This window comes from Ovis canadensis, chromosome 11, assembly GCF_042477335.2.
Source record: "Ovis canadensis isolate MfBH-ARS-UI-01 breed Bighorn chromosome 11, ARS-UI_OviCan_v2, whole genome shotgun sequence".
Classification (NCBI taxonomy): domain Eukaryota; kingdom Metazoa; phylum Chordata; class Mammalia; order Artiodactyla; family Bovidae; genus Ovis; species Ovis canadensis.
Window position 1 is genome coordinate 20,463,099 of NC_091255.1, and position 17,857 is coordinate 20,480,955.

Here is a 17,857-nt window from a genome sequence, read left to right on the forward strand (position 1 = left end):
TGATCTTGTGCATGCGTGCTCAGTCGTGTCCAACTCTGTGCGACCCCATGGACTGTAGCCCGCCAGACTCCGCTGTCCATGGGACTCTCCAGGCAAGAACACTGGAGTGGGTCACCATTTCCTTCTTGAGAAGATCTTCTAAAAGTAGAGGCTGAACCCGCATCTCCTGCATTGGCAGGCAGATTCTTCACCACTGAGCCACAGGCGGGTGTACTATTGTAGTTTATGTTCATGAAGACAACTAGCGGCAGTTTCTGCCTTGTGGCAGAAAGCGAAGAAGAACTACAGATGAAAGTGAAAGACAAGGGTGAAAAAGTTGGCTTAAAACTCAACATTCAGAAAACTAAGATCATAGCATCTGCTCTCATCACTTTGAGGCAAACAGATGAGAAAACAGTGACAGACTTTATTTTTCGGGGGCTCAAAAATCACTGTAGATGTTGACTGCAGTCATGAAATTAAAACATGCTTGCTCCTTGGAAGAAAAGTTACAACCAACCTAGACAGCATGTTAAAAAGCAGAGACATTACTTTGCCAACAAAGGTCCATCTAGTGAAAGCTATGGTTTTTCCAGTAGTCATGGATGGATGCCAACAAAGGTCCATCTAGTGAAAGCTATGGTTTTTCCAGTAGTCATGGATGGATGTGAGAGTTGGACTATAAAGAAAGCTGAGCACCGAAAAATTGATGCTTTTGAACTGTGGTGCTGGAGAAGACTCTTGAGAGTCCCTTGGACTGCAAAGGAGATCCAACCTGTCCACCCTAAAGGAGATCAGTCCTGAGTGTTCATTGGAAGGACTGATGCTGAAGCTGAAACTCCAATACTTTGGCCACCTGATACGAAGAACTGACTCATTTGAAAAGACCCTGATGCTGGGAAAGATTGAAGGAGGGAGGAGAAGGGGATGACAGAGGATGAGATGGTTGGATGGCATCACTGACTCAATGGACATGAATCTGAGTGAACTCCGGGAGTCGGTGATGAACAGGGAGGCCATGGGGTGCTGCAGTCCACGGGGTCGCAAAGAGTCAGACATGACTGAGCAACTGAACTGAACAACTAGTATTAATGGCTTAATTAATTGTACTTACATGCTTCTATGTGTCAGGGGGGTATCCTCTGCCATCAAGACCAAAGCCCATAGCAGCTCACCTACTAGGCTTTCCGTTTCTTCCCATGTTACGTAACAGACACATCAGAATCCAAGGAAAAAGTGAAGGTGGAGACTTAATGGCTACTAAAGCATGCAGAGGTGTTGTCCCAGTACAACATCGCCACCTGCCTGAGCTAGCATCCAAGTACACTCCATCTTTTAGATGGCAGCTACTAACCTGCTTCTGGGTTCTTGTCACTGAACAACTGACTCATGGAGCCTTTGTGATTTTTTCCAGACCCGTACTGGGACAAGTCAATTCCAATCCAATGATGAGCATGGTGGAAGGTTCCAAGAGGGATTGCTAGTCAAGTGGAAAGGGTATACTCCAGAATGTGTTCCAGAACACCCCCAGGAGCACCTTGTTTTCACAACTACTTTATCAACTACTCTACTGCCTGAAGCAATGCCAGTGGTTCAATAAGCCCTTGAATCACAGAGTTTCCTTTGAATGCCTGACTCACTGATGTTTGGCTAAGATGAATAGTGATGGTACTCACAGGCCCAGAGCAGCTGCATAGCACCAACAAAAACCTGGGATAGACAAACGTAAGGATCAATCAGCACAGCAGGATAATGGAAAGCTGTCGCCTCTGCTTTAATTGAGGAGTCACTATAACTGTGGGCCAGTGATGCCCATTCATTTTTGTATGGATGTTTATGTGCTACAATGACAGGTACTACAAAGAACATATAGAATGCACAGCTATTTTACTTTCTGGCTTTTTAAAGAAATTTGTGGATCCCTGCTTTAGATAATCCCCCTAAGGACTGTTAATAGAAATGTTATATTTACACTGAAACTTGGGCATCTGTCAATGGCCTTGCCAATGGTCTGGAGTGCCATGAAGGAGATTATATACTGGCAGATTGCAGATGTCCCTCTTTTAGGGCCAGGAGCTGTACAAACACATCATGGCTGGTAATGGAAGAATCTGGGTCACTAAGGCCCAAGGTGCGAGTCCAGCCGCTGGTGAAGAAGGCTAGAGTCAAGCTGCTCATCATAGCTGCTTTGCCCTGCCCTGCATAGTGATTTCCATCCAAATTCATCAGTTATGCACCTTTGCCCATCTACTGTCCACTGCTTCCTATCATACAAAGTATACAAGATGTCACAATTTAAAAGCATAAATATACTACAGGTGTTGTGGGTTAGCTGTTCAGGACAATATAGTTAACAGGACTGCTCAGAGATTTGCCCTTTTTTCCGTATGTATTTAGTTGTTCAGTCGTGTATGACTCTTTGCGACCCCATGGACTATAGCCCACCAGGCTCCTCTGTCCATGGGGCTTCTCCAGGCAAGAATACTGGAGTGGGTTGCCATGACCTCCTCCAGGTGATATTCCCAATTCAGGGAGCGAACCCAGGTCTGCTGCATTGCAGGCGGATTCTTTACCGTCTGAGCCACATCAAATGTTTAGAAAGTGTTATTAAACTTAGTTTTAGGTGCACAGACATTTAAATCTCCCTGATAATTTGACTCTTGAACATTGTGAAATATCTCTGGTAATAGTCTTTTGTCTTAACCTCTTTCTTAGTTGATATTAATATAGTTGAATTTTTAATATTCATATGTTTATTATTTGCATGACATACCTTTTAACATGTTTTAACTATCATTATATTAAAGACTCAAAGACAATCTTTAGTAGGTAATTTGTCCCTTTAGTTTTAGAGTTCTTTGGGCTGAAATATGTCAATATTTAGTATATGATTTACATGGTTGAATTTTGATGTACTATTTAATTTTGTTTTCTGTTTATCCTCTCTGTCCTGTGTCTCTGTTCTTCCCTTTCGGCTAGAACTTTAATTACTTTTGAATTAATTAAACATTTTAAATGAAGTTTTGTATTTTTAAGTACAGTATAAATGAACCTTGGAACAGTATAACTCCATATACCCATTCCCACCCAACCACCAATGGTATTATGCTATAGCTATCATATGTATTACATGTATACAATATAAGCCCCAGAAAATGTATAAATTTCTTACATATAAGAAGTATCTTAACATTAAATTTAAAATGTTAACATTTATATTTTAAATGAATTAAGAAAGGGGGGAAATCCTCTTTAATGTGAAGTTGATAATTTCTCAGATATTTCATCACTTCCAAAATATCCAAGTTTGCTCTGGTTATCCTTTCTCCCTGCACAACAGTGTGGATTTGCAAAGTTTACTATTCACGTCATCATTCTTGGACTTCCTTGGTGGCTCAGACGGTAAAGCGTCTGTCTACAATGCAAGAGACCCGGGTTTGAGCCCTGGGTTGGGAAGATCCCCTGGAGAAGGAAATGGCAATCCACTCCAGTACTATTGCCTACAAAACCCCATGGACAGAGGAGCCTGGCAGGCTGCAGTCTATGGGGTCGCAAAGAGTCGGACACGACTGAGCGACTTTACTTCACTTCACTTCATCATTCTTAAATGATACTCTTGCTAGATGGAGAATTTTTTATCACCAGTACTTTTTTCTTTCAGTCCTTTAAACAAGATATTCCACTGCCTTCTGACTTCCATGGTTTCTGATAAGAAGTCAACAGTTTGAAAATGTTTTTTCTCTGTATGTGTTATTTTCCTCTGGCTACTTTCAAGATTTGTTTTGGTTTTCAGAAAGTTTACTATGTCATTCTTAAAATTCAGCTTTGTCATATTCAAAATGTGTCTTTCAGTAAATCTGAAACGTTTCCCATCTTTATTTCTCCATGTATTTTTTTTCTGCCTCATTCTCTCTATACCTTCTCCTACACAGATCAAAAGGAATTTTGCTCCAGGATGGATCATACATAGGGTGACAACTATACCTAATTTGGATAATTTTGATGAGGAGATGTGAACTTTGAGTCTGATGACATTTTAAAGAGATTTTACTGTTAAGAACTGATGTTGTAACATGCTGAGATTTCCAGGGATGTTTGTATGGGGTAAACGTATTTTGCACATGAAATTATCCTGAATTGGAGGGTTCAGAGAGGGTGGACTGTAATGAAGTAAACAGTGGCTCAAAACAAGACATATCCAGATCCTAATCTGTGGAACCTACATACACTGCATTATAGTACAAAGAGTGACTATTACCTTATATGACAAAATATGTGATTAATATCTAGATCAGAAGTTATCCTGGATTATCAGTGCTAATATTAAATGGAACCATTTAATTATATTAAATACTTATTTAACGTACCCTTAAAAGATACAAAGACGAGGAGAAGACACAGAGAAGAGGAAGAAGAAATGAGACCACAGAGGTAAATACTGGAGTGGTATCTAGCCATAAGGAAAGAAATGCTGAGTCACCAGAAGTTGGCAAAGGCAAAGAACAGATTCTCTGTTAGAACTCTAGAGGGAGTGCAGCCTCGCCAACACCTTGATTTTGGACTTTGGGCTTCCAGAAATGAGAGAAAATAGATTTCTGTTATTTTAAGGCCATTTGGTTTTGTTCTGTTATTTTAAGGTAATTTGCTATGACAACCACAGGAAAGAAATGTGCAGTAAATTTGTATACAATGTGAATTTTATGTTATGGACTCCCCATAACTGAAGTTGCTGGGTGGTATGGCAACCTTATGTGAAGATTTTCAGAAACTGCCAAACTATCTTCCAGAGTAGCTGTACCACTGTACACTCCCCACAGAACTGTGTGCGAGAGCCAGTTCCTCGACTCATTCACTTGTTGAGAGTTCCCTTAAAATGTGGTGTAGATACCAGACAACTTGAGTCTAACTCAAAGGGTTTCTCCTGTGTTTTCTTCTAAAAGCTTTACAATCATAGATTTTATATATTTAAATCTATGGTCTAATATGAGTTCACTTTTGTATATGGAATGAGACATGGGCTAACACTCATTTTTCACACATAAATACCCAGTCAGTCCATTACCACTGTTGAAAAGACTAACTTGTCTTCATTTTGCACCTGTGTCAAAAATCAATTGTACACATGTATGGAAATGTGCCTGTTACTATACCTTTAGTAAGTCTAATTACTAGGTAATGCTCCAACTTTTTCTTTTTCAATATTATTTTGCCCAGTATAAGTACTATGCAGAGAAAGTGCTTATTAATTTTTATCAAAAATGTTTAATACTGCTGGGATTTTAATGGAGATGGCATTGAATATACAAATCAGTTTGGAGAGAAATTATATTCTAACAATATTATGTACTGTAGCCCAAGAATATGGTTTAACTCTTTATTTAATCAGATCTTTACTCTCAGTGATGTTTTACAGTTTTAGAATACAGTCCTACACGTGATATGCTCATTGTTTTTAAACTTAACAATTTTTTTTAATTGACAACTGTTTTGTTTCTAGTATATGGTACCTAGAAGTCTTGTTAAAATCACCCATTAGTTCTAACTTTTTTGTGGTATTCATTAGATTTTCTGTATGTCATCTTTAATGTAATTTTACTTCTTCCAACTGGTATGATGGTGGTTCTTCCCATGGTTGCAGATTTCTCGGCAGATCTCAAGGGTTTTTTCTTTTTAGCTTTCATCTCTCTGATACTCAGTCCTGAGAACTCCATGACCTTGGACTTCCTAGACTCACCAATATCTCATCACCAAAGGGAGTCTAGACTCCATTTGGGTTCCCCTTTCCTGTACCATAGGCTTTTTCCTGAACTGACCATCGCAAAGAATCCACCTGCCAACCCAGGAGACACAAGAGATGTGGGTTCAATTCCTGGGTAGGGAAGATCCCCTGGAGAAGAAAATAGCAACCCACTCCAGTACTCTTGCCTGGGAAATCCCATGGACAGGAGCTTGGCAGGCTACATGCAATCCATGGCATTGCAGAGTTGGACAAGACTGAGCATGCACATGCAGGTACCTTCCTCCTTGAGAATTAAACATATTCATCAAACCATTTTGCAGGATTGCTCTGATAAAGTAGAAGTAACATGTTTCTAATATGCAGAGGTTTCCAAAGCAAGTGTACCATTGATCAAAATTAGCATGTTAAATACAAAAACTACTAGTGTCAGCTTCGGTAAGACTTTACAGAAGTATATTTTTAAATACCGTAACGTTTTACTACATATGACTTTACTGATGAAAACTAAGAATATTTTGCTAACTACACATGTACTTTATGAGGAAAATTACTGTCAGATGCAGAGGATATCCCAAGTCATAGATCATAAAACAACTTAATTCAACATAATTAGATCCACATATTTGATCCTTTTTTCCTTGCATGATTAAAGTATCCTCAGAGTTCTTGGAAGATTCCAGAATGACATGATTTTAAAATACTCAAAGACAGGCAGATTACTTGCCATACAGATTTCATCATCAGTGTTAAATTTTATATATCATGTCAAAATCATTTCAGTATACATTTATAAAAATTAATTTTATGGTTATCAATTGTGTTTCCTTAGATCTTGATGTTTAAGGTTTAAAAATTTCCAATCTCCTAAATTATATGGTTTTCCTACCTGTTAAATAGGAATAGCATTGGCATTAGCAAATATTATACCTACAAACATTTGTCCATGTGCAGCACACTGTTTTATGGATGAGAGACCCCAAGAAGCTTAAGCAAGATCTCTGTTCTCATGTTAGAAATTGAATGACAAATAATGTTAATGCAAAAGAGGTATCAAAATTGGATGTAAATTTTTTACAAGGCGTTGGTGCTTAAAATGTTCAAATTACTGGAGATTATAGTTGAGGTGGAGCATATCAGCAAGTAGGGAGGACAGGACAGGGATTAAAAAACAATAAAGAAATAAAATGTGGGGCTTTCCTGGTGGCTCAGTGGTAAAGTATCAGCCGGCTAATGCAGGAGACACAGCTTGGATCTCTGATTTGGAAAATCTCACAAGCCATGGAACAATTAAGCCCATGCACCACAACTATCGAGCCTGGGAGCTGCAATTACTGAGCCCACGTGCTGCAACTACTGAAGCCTGTGCGCCATGGAGCCCGTGCTCCACAACAAGAGAAGCCTCTGCAATGAGAAGCCCACACACCCCAACTAGAGCAGCCCCCGCTTGCCACAACTAGAGAGAAGCCCACGCAGCAGTGAAGACCCCGCCAAAGATAAACAAATAAAATTACTTGTTAAAAAATGAAAAGAAATAAAATGTGCCCTGTATTGTACAACACAGGGAATATAGCCAGTATTGTTTGGTAACTATGAACGGAATATAACCTTCAAAAACAGTGAATCACCATGCTGTACACCTGCAACTTACATTGTACATCAACTATACATCAATGAAAAAAATCTTTTCGAAGAAGTAACATGTGCCCAGCAGCACATTTTATAGTGAAATAGTAAATCTTGACTAAAATGCTCATCTAATTGAAAACTTCCATACGAAAGCAGTAACAGCAAATGGTTATTAAACAGGAGAAAGCAACTTCATTGTGCCAGAAAGTAAGGACACTGTCAAAGAATACTGTACATATTATAAGCTAATAGATGTCAAATATGTCAAGCTAATAGATGTCAAACTAACAGGCTCCAACTGGCTAAATCCAGACTGTTCTGAGTACTAAAATAATTTTTGAATGAATATAACTCATTTAACAAAGAATCTATTCAACCAAATGATATATGTAAATAAAAGAAGTAGTAAAAAGTTTGATGAGGAATGGGATATTTATATAGTTTTAATTGACTTCTCCTAGCCCACTATCCACTCAGGCCACAGCACAAAGACAGCAGACTAAAAATGTCCTTCTCCGAGTCTTCCCCTGAAAGCAGTATATTTGCGTACTTTAAAAGCTGCTGTCTGAGGACTCAGCTCCCAATCAGTCTGCATCTAGGTGCTGAGATCCACACCACATCAACAAAATGAAAAATAAAAATCATACGACCATCCCAATAGATGCAGAAAAAGCATTTGACAAAATTCAACAACTATTTATGATAAAAACTCATTGAAGTGGGTACAGGGGGAATATATTTCAACATATATTTCAATACATTTCAACATAATAAAGGTCATATATGACAAGCCCACACCTAACATTATACTCAATGGTAAGGAGCTGAAAGCACTTTCATAAAAGCCGAAAGCATTTACAATTGCATCAAAAAGAATAAAATACACAGGAAAATTTAACCAAGGAAGTGAAAGACCTGTGTACTCAAAACCATAAGATATTGATAAAAGAAACTGAAGAAGACACAAATAAATGAAAAAACATTCCATACTCATGAATTAAAAGAACCAATATTGTTAAAATGTCCACACTATTGAAAGCAATCTACAGATTCAATGAAATCTCTATCAAAATTCAAATGGCGTTTTCACAGAACTAGAAAACAATCCTAAAATTTGTAGGAGCCACAAAATACCCCAATAACAAAAGCAATCATAACCAAGAAGTACAAAGTTGGAAGCATCATGCTTCCCGATGTCAAACTGTATTACAAAGGTAAAGTAAATCAAAACAGCATGGTAGAAAGTTTAAAAATAGGAGGTAACTATTAACAAAGAAAAGACCACAATTATTACTTTTAATTACACATTGTTTTCGAGTTCCAAACTAACGCAATAACAAAAATAAAACTGAAAACAGTCAAAAATTAGCATAATACTTGTCAGAAAGTATGTTCTATATAAGGGCTTCCCTGATAGCTCAGTTGGTAAAGAATCCACCTGCAATGCAGGAGACCCCAGTTTTATTCCCTGGATCAGGAAGATTTCCTGGAGAAGGGATAGGCTACCCACTCCAGAGTCCTTGGGCTTCCCTTATGGCTCAGCTGGTAAAGAATCTGCCCACAATGCAGTTGAGAAGATCCCCTGGAGAAGGGAAAGGCTACCCACTCCAGTATTCTGGCCTGGAGAATTCCATGGACAGTCCATGGAGTTGAAAAGAGTCAGACACAACTGAGCGACTTTCACTTTCACATTCTACATATAAAATACAAGAAAAATTCTTCTGAAAAAGTATTGGATCTCAAAATAGAGTGCAGCAAAGCAGGAAAACACAAATCTAATACAAAACAATATATAACCTATTATACCTCAGCAATAATAATTTTAAAATGTAATAATTCCTAGATGTAAAAATTCTATAATTAATGATGCAAATTCTAACTGCATTAAAATGTAATTTCAATGTAATTCAAATTAAAAACTTCAAAATATTCTTTATATAACTTCAAAATAGTGTTACATAACTCAATATTCTTTATATTACCCCATAACTAAAATGCATTTCAATGAGAAAATGCTCAATAGCTGAAAATGTTTTCAAAAATGAATAATAAGTCTGCTATAAAACAGTAAAAGTGAGTAACACAGCATAATGCTGGTGAAAGGTACTGCTTTATTTTTACTTTCTATTAGAGGAATTTCTTAATACACACTAAGTCTAAAGACTGTTATAATGAACCACCAACATCAACATCACCTAGCTTTGACTATCATTAACACTTTGCATATTGTTTTCAACTTATGTCTTAGTTTATTTTGTTCTGCCAGAACATTCAAAAGCAAACCAGACATATCATATCATTTCACCAATAACTACTTCAGCATGATTGCAGAATATATGCCTAATAGACTGGACTTGAAGAAAACAAACAAAAGAACGGTTTGGGGACAGGAAGAGAAGAATAAATAGAACTTCTGTTTTATCAACGTTCATGGTTCACCTACTGCTTATATTATTAACTGGGTCAAAATAGGATAAAGTTCTTAATTATCTGACCCAGTCTAAAAAACAGTATTAACTCACCAACATTAACGTTAAGCTCCAGTATGATATAAATAACCTCTGGATTAGATGTCATATTACACAAAGAAAACACCTTGTGAAAAAATATACAACTTACTTTGGCTTCAGTTTCTCCCCTGTGAAGAGTATATAAATGATGGACAGCACTTTGTGATGAGGACCAAGGATGAGTCAAAATTTGGAAGACGTGGAAGTCATGGCCAAGGGTATCTGTTGTGACTAGAAGCATTCCTGAAGGACACACCAAAAAAGGGTAAAAATAAACACCATTATGTATGTGGATAAAATATTTTCACAAGGCATTCATCATACTTTAAAATATTACTGAAGGGAAAAAGTAACCAAATATATAAGAACTTCCTACAATTAAAAAAAATTAAAACACAGGAATTTTTTTCCCATGGGAATACAAAACCTTAAGGTCACATCAGTATTCAAGTATAGTGACATACTTACATGTCAAGGTTTTATGATGTTCTCATGCAACTAGTAGAGAAAAGTTTACAATGCTGGAATCACAGAGTTCACAAGCATTTTAAAATAGCAAATCTGATAACAAAGAATGTGAAAGACTTTCCTCCATGGAATTAGAACCCACTTTCACTTTTTCCATTTCTCAAAACCTGAATTCTAAGTTCCAATTTAAGTACTATTACAACTAATTGTACCCTACTCAATCCACTAGTTTAAAACTTTTCTCCACTTTGCCTATTTATTTAAATTCCCTACTGTCTTTCACAAAGCAAATTTTGATGAGATGTCATAGCTAAGAATTATGCACCTAATACAAGGTCACAAAAATTTTGGTTTCCTGTTCAATTTCACAGTTTTATATTTTACATTTAGGTCTTTCATCAATTTTGTGTTAATTTTTGTACAAAGTGTGAGGTATTAGAAATTATCTTTTTTGAAAATGATGTTCAATTGTCTCAGCAGGATTTCTTGAAGAGGCTAATCTTTATTCATTAAATTGTTTATCTTTTATTCTACATTCAATGTCAACATGCCAAAGATCGACTGGCCATATTAGGGTGCGTGTTTTTCTGGAAGTCCTATTCTATTCCATTGATATCTGTGTCTATCATTCACTAATATCACACTTTCTTAACACTATAACTTGGAAATCACATACAGCAAGTCTTTGTTTTCTGACCTTTTCCAAGATTGGTTTAGCTATTCTAAATCCTTTGCCTTTCCAAACACAGATTCAGGTTTTCGATATCTATATAATGGGGATAACGAACATCTTAACAATAATGAGTCATCTGATCTATGAACATCGCATATTTCTTGATATGTCTTGCTTTTTCTCTTTTAGCACATCGATTATATTTCCTTAGTGCTACTATCAATGGTACTCTTATTTCAATTACCAAATTTTCCTTGGCAGTATATAGAGATGTAACTGATATTTATATAAATATTTGTATGCAAGGAGATCCAACCAGTCTATTCTAAAGGAAATCAGTCCTAAATATTCATCAGAAGGACAGATGCTGAAGCTGAAACTCCAATACTTTGGCCACCTGATGCAAAGAACTCACTCACTAGAAAAGACCCTGATGCTGGGAAAGATTGAAGGCAGGACGAGAAGGGGATGACAGAGGATGAAATGGTTAGATGGCATCACTGACTCGATGGACATGAGTATGAGTAAGCTCTGTGAGTTGGTGATGGACAGGGAGGCCTGGCGTGCTGCAGTCCATGGGGTCGCAAAGAGTCAGACACAACTGAGCGACTAAACTGAACTGTATGCATACCTACATACTCTACAAATTCTATGAGCTTTTATAATAGAGTACATGGAATTTTCTTTCTGAACATATAGTATGTGAATAGACATAGTTTGATTTTTCTCCTTTCCACACTACAAGAACTACATGCCTTTTTATTCTCGTGACCTGCTATTTTTGCTGAGGTAAACAAAAATGACGAAAGGCAATATTCATGCCTTGTTCCATGTTTCAGAAAAAAATATTCAATCTTTACGCATGATGCTAGTTGTAGATTTTCTGTAAATGCTATGTATCAACTTAAGGACATTATTTTCTCCTTCTAATTTGTTGAGAGTTTTAATAATAAACAGATGTCAAATTTTGTCTAATGCTTTTCTGCACCTATGAGACGATTATGTGGTTTTTCTTCTTTGGTCAATTAGTATGGTGCATTTTAATAATGAAAGGTTATCAAATGTGGAACAATCTTGCATTTCTGGAATAAACTCCACTTTGTCAAAATCCTTTATTACATGCTGCTGCACCGAATTAGCTACTATTTTGTTGTTGTGAATGTGTTCCTGGGGGATACTGGTTTGTAATTTCCTTTTCTAATACTGTGTTTGTCTGTTTCTGGTACTAGGGTAAAGCGGGTTTGGTTGCATAATGTTCCTTTTATCTTATTTCTAGAGGAAATACTTTAATAAATGTCCAGTAGAATTTTCCAGTGAAACTATGTGGGCCTTTTCTGTGTTTGTGTGAAGACTTTCAGATATAGTAATTTAATTTCTCTTTAAATTTTGTTAATATAAAATGTAACATAATTTTTATAATGTAAAATATATTGTAATGTTTTTTCTTGGAAGAATTACTCTCTGTAACTCAAGGAAATAGTCTGTAGGGTCTTTAGTAATGTCCAATTTTTCATTCAGGATATTGAAATTTTGTATCCTTTCTCTTTTTTTCTTGGTCAGTCTAGCTAGAACTTCTCAAAGAAACCATTATGGTGTCACTGGTTTTCTCTTTTCCATTTCACTGATTTATCTTCCTTCTTTTGCTATCATGACCATCTGTTACTATTTCCTTCATTGCCCTTGCTTTAGTTTTATTTTCCATTTCTTCAAGTTTCTTAAAAGCTGAAGCTTAGATTATTGTGTCAGGAAGATATGTTGTTTAGTTTCCAAATGTTTGGGTATATTCCAGTTATCATTCATATACTAATTTCAAGTTTAATTCCATTATGATAAGAAATTAAAGTTTGTTTTATATCTCAGAACAACATATCTTGCTAAGGGTTCCATGTACACCTGAACACTTGGTGAATTCTATCAGTGTCAATTAAGTTAACTGATATGTTACTGGATCTTTAACATCCTTACTTGTTTGCCTACTTTTGTTTTCTATTATTGAGTAGAAGTTGACATCTCCAACCATAATTATGGATATTTTTTTCAGTTATATAAGCTCCCTAAATTTGAGCCCTATTTTTTTAGGTTCATACACATTTAGGATTGTTACGACTTCTTGGTGAATCACCTCTTTTATCATAATGTCCCCTTTTGACCTTAGTATTTCCCTTATTCTGAAGCCAACTTTCTTTGGTATTAATATCACTACTTTTTCATTTTACTTTCACAGTCAATATAATTATAAAATGACTCTGTTTTGGATAATAACTGGGGTTCAGTTTGGGGTTTTTTTATTCCTATCTCAAACTTTTAATTACTGTTTATAGATCAGTCACATTTAGTGTAACTTGAGGGTAAGGCTGGATTTACATCTACCATATTGTTACCTTTTATTATTTTTCTGATTGTACCCTTGTGGGTTTTTTCCCCTTGATTTTTTTAAAAAATTTTACTTGCTACTGGAGTACAGCTGATTAACAACGCTATGTTAGTTTCAAGTGTACAGCACAGTGGATCAGTTATACATGGATCTATTCTTTTTCAAGTCCTTTTCCCATTTAGGATTTTACAGAATATTGAGTAGAGGTCTCTGTGTAATACAGTAGGTCTTTGTTGGTTATCTCTTAAATTTCACACTTGTTTTTACTTTTACTTATTTATCTGCTCTTACTTCCTTCCCTTTTTTAGATAATTTCACTATTTTTAATATAAAATTTTAACTTATTTATTGGTTTTACTGGTTTTTCCAGAAATTAAAATATACATATTAGAATGTTTGTGTTTGTTAATATTTTGTCCAGAATATATTTGCTTTCTGTGAGAAACAGAAGCAAAATCATATTTTGTAATTCTTAAAACTTCTTTGTTGAAAGAATATCAAGCATCTATGGAAAGATAAAGTGGGCATTTATATGGGAAGGTGAAGTATATATGAGTTTTCTATTTATTGGCTAACATATGGTACAACTCCAGTCATTATATTTGATTAAAAATAGCATTTTAGATGCCAGTATCTTGGCTGTTTCCGAGAGAATACATTTTAGATGATGAACCATGTCACTTATTGAGATCTATAACAATTTATTTAACATTGCCAACCATTCTGTGCACAGCTATTAGCATGAGGTCAATAAATACTGTTGTTATTCATACAATAAATTTCAAAGATTGGACATGTTCTTTTTGTGGACAGTATTTCTTGACTCCTATTTTTTACTTAGTTATAGTAAGTCTGAATTATCACAATTCTACTACTATGTTTTGATTCCACATTCCCACAGCAAAATTATTTCTGCACATGAAAAACAATTCAGTGGAAACATCATTATGACAGGAAATGTGATGCACTTGTATTTATAGCACAAATATATTACTCATTCCCAAACATAAACTTCACTTTCTTTTATTAGCGTATCAATGATTTACACATAATTAGCATTCACATAGTAGTCCCTATTAGCCAAATCAAGACTCTTATTGTTTTGCATATGAAAGATAATCACAAATACAAACTTTTCAACATGCTCCTAGTTTTTCAAACTGGTATGCAAAACAACTTCAAATTTTAAGAGAATTAGCCATTGAAAATCTATCCTGATTATCTTCTTGTATCCTGTCTCAAAACGTTTTCTTCCACTTATTCATGCAAATACAGCTTATATAACTCAGAAATAAGTCCAACATTTTGACAAAACTTTAAAATAATTTTTTTTAATTTATCGAGAGGAAAGGAGGAAATAGCTAGTGTAGTACTATACCAATAATATGCTTCCTTTGAATTTATAATTTCCTCTTTTGCACACATTCTGCAGGAAGAAATGACAAGCTGGTTTTTTTTTTTTTTCTAGAAAACAAGTTAAAAAGCAGATATACATAAAAGGAAAAACTTGTACAGAGTAGACTGTGGCTTGAGAACTATTTATGCAGCATCAGAAGACTAAACCAGACTCCAGCCTGGCCATAAACTAAACCCACGCCCCAAATGAGGTGCCAAGCCACAAAAAGCATTTGCGTCATCTGGGAATACAAGGAAAAGAAGGACTTCTAATTATAGGGCCTGGAAGCGGAAGCCTAGAGTGATTAGCTGTTTAGGCGCTGCTGTATGTTTATCTGGAAGCTTCCTTTCCTTCACTCTCAGCCTTAAGTTTGATAGATGAGCGCTAGCATTAGAGGGTAGGGACTAAAGCTGCTGATGGTACATGGCGTTCCCCAAAATCTGAGGTAGCTGAAGACTGAACATTAGGGCTTTTGTGGCCTCATAAGAACATAAGTCTTTTCAACTGGGCGTCAGCTGGTTAGCCCAAAAGGCAAAATTAAAGAGTAGCAAACCTCGACTGGGCATATGCTATAAAATCTTGGAAACTTGAGTAGGGATGTCTTTTCTGCCATATCCTATTTATAACACCTACCTAATTGTATGGTTCTTTATCACATGCACACATGAACTGGAAGACAAATTACCAGCTTATTCACACTCTCCTCCAAAAACAGACACAACCACTGATATGTCGGGTCAAATGGAAATCTTTACAGGGAATTCAGATTATCATCACTCATAAATAACTGTACATTTTAGTATTAATTATTGCAAATTTAATACTTTCTCATCAACACCTATAGAGATGAAAACCTAAAAATTATTAAAGTTTGTAATTTGCAAACATCCTAACATCTTTATTTAAATAATTACTTTCTTCCTTTCACTTTACATAACATGAAATTGTTACCGTTCTGAAGATATCTTTGGCCATATCCAATGGCCACATCCAAAGGCCATAATCAAGATAGAGAACACGTGAAAAAATTCTCTTCTATTTGCAGTCCATACCCTCCCCATCACCTGGCCCCGGCAACCACTGATTGACTTTCTGTCATTACAAATTAACGGTGGCATTAATGGTAGAGAATCTGCCTGCCAACACAGGAGATGCAGGTTTGATCCCTGGGTCAGGAAGATCCCCTGGAGGAGGAACTGTGGTATTGGAGAAGACTCTTCAGAGTGCCTTGGACTGCAAGGAGATCAAACCAGTCCATCCTAAAGAAAATCAACCCTGAATATTCACTGGAAGGACTGACGCTGAAGCTCCAATACTTTGACCACCTGATGCGAAGAACTGACTCACTAGAAAAGACCCTGATGCTGGGAAAGACTGAAGGCAGCAGGAGAAGGGGACGACAGAGGATGAGATGGTGGATGACATCACCAACTCAATGGACATGAGTTTGAGCAAGCTCTGGGAGATAGTAAAGGACAGGGAAACCTGCTGTGTCCATGGGGTCACAAAGAGTCAGACACGAATGAGCGACTGAACTGAGCTGAGGCACATTTAATTTGATAAGAAACTGAGAAAATGTTTTTTCAAGGCAGTGGTATCATTTTACTTTCTTTCCCATGAACTCCATAATTTTGCAACATTTGGTGTTGCTGATATTCTTAAATTTAATCACCTCAGTGAGTATTTGGTGGGTTTCTTATGGTTTAAAAATGCTATGCTCCTTGGTGATCAATGATGCTGGGTGCTAAATACTTATATATTACTTGCATATTTCCTTGACTTTACTGTTCAAATCCTTTTCTTATTTTAAATTGTTTTGTCTTCATTTTATATACATTAAAATTATATTTTATCACATTATAAAAATATTAAAAAATGTATATGTGTGTGTGTATATATATATCTCAGACATATACTTATAGCTTATATATACCAGTTCATTTGCTTCACCATAAGTTTCCCAAGTAATGAAGACCAATCTGATGGTTTGTTTCTTTGGTGTCCTATCTAAGAAATCGTCCTCTATGCCTCCTGAGTTACAATGATACAATCTTTACATTTTCTTTTTGAAGATTTATAGTATTAGGTTTTAAATTAAGTGTATGAGTGATTTTGAGTTAAATTTTTGTGTATGGTGTTAAGGAAAAGTTTTGCTGTTGTTCAGTAGCTAAGTTGTATCCAACTCTTCGTGACCCCATGGAGCATAACAGGCTCCTGGGTCCTTCAACATCTCCCAGAGTTTGCTCAAATTCATGTCCATTGAGTCAGTGATGCTATCCAACCATCTCATCCTCTGCCACCCTCTTCTCCACCTGCCCTCAATCATTCCCAGTATTAAGCTCATTTCCAATGAGTCAGCTCTTCATATCAGGTGGCCAAAGGACTGGAGTTTCAGCTTCAGCATAAATCCTTCCAAAGATATTCAGAGTTGATTTCTTTTAGAGTTGACTTATTTGATCTCCTTTTGTCCAAGGGTCTTCTCCAGCACCACAATTAAAAACCATCAATTCTTCAGCACTCAACCTTCTTCGTGGGCCAGTTCTCACATCCATACATGATTACTGGAGAAACCAGCTGACTTTTCACCAAATGGATATACCAGGTGTTCTAGGACCATCTCTTGAGAAAATCATGCTATCCCTATAGTGAATTACTTAACACTTTGGTCAAAAATCAAATCATCATAAGAGTTTGATCAATTCCTGGACTTTATTCCATCCATCTACGACTATACTTACCCAAAACCATCCTTTCTACATTACTAAATACTTATTTTTAAAAGTATATATTTAAGTAAGTCAGAAATTTAGGTAGTGTCACTATTTTTAATTTATTCATCTTTTTCAAGATTGATTTGACTATTTTAGATCCTTTGAATCTCCATATCATTTTAGAATAAGCTTCTGTTGATTACTTCTGGTTTAAACATTCACTTAATAAAGTTAACTAATACTGAACAATATTAACACAAAATACTAATAGGATGTCAAAGCACAAAAGTGATAAAATATCTTTATGAAAATGTGGTTTTCTCTCGTAACTAAATATATGATTTTTCTTATCATATAATATTATAATCATCACAACATAG

The 17,857-nt window shown here is 36.0% G+C and overlaps 1 protein-coding gene across 30 annotated transcripts in view; it reads right to left on the reverse strand.

The window, feature by feature from the left end:
• The window catches only part of BCAS3 (BCAS3 microtubule associated cell migration factor), a 608,745-nt gene that overhangs the window by 376,073 nt on the left and 214,815 nt on the right, over positions 1-17,857 (reverse strand). For all 30 annotated transcript variants that reach the window (XM_069602698.1, XM_069602701.1, XM_069602691.1 and 27 more), the window contains exon 14: positions 9,965-10,098. In XM_069602698.1, the coding sequence (XP_069458799.1) occupies positions 9,965-10,098 (134 nt within the window). The remainder of the gene's footprint in view (positions 1-9,964; positions 10,099-17,857) is intronic.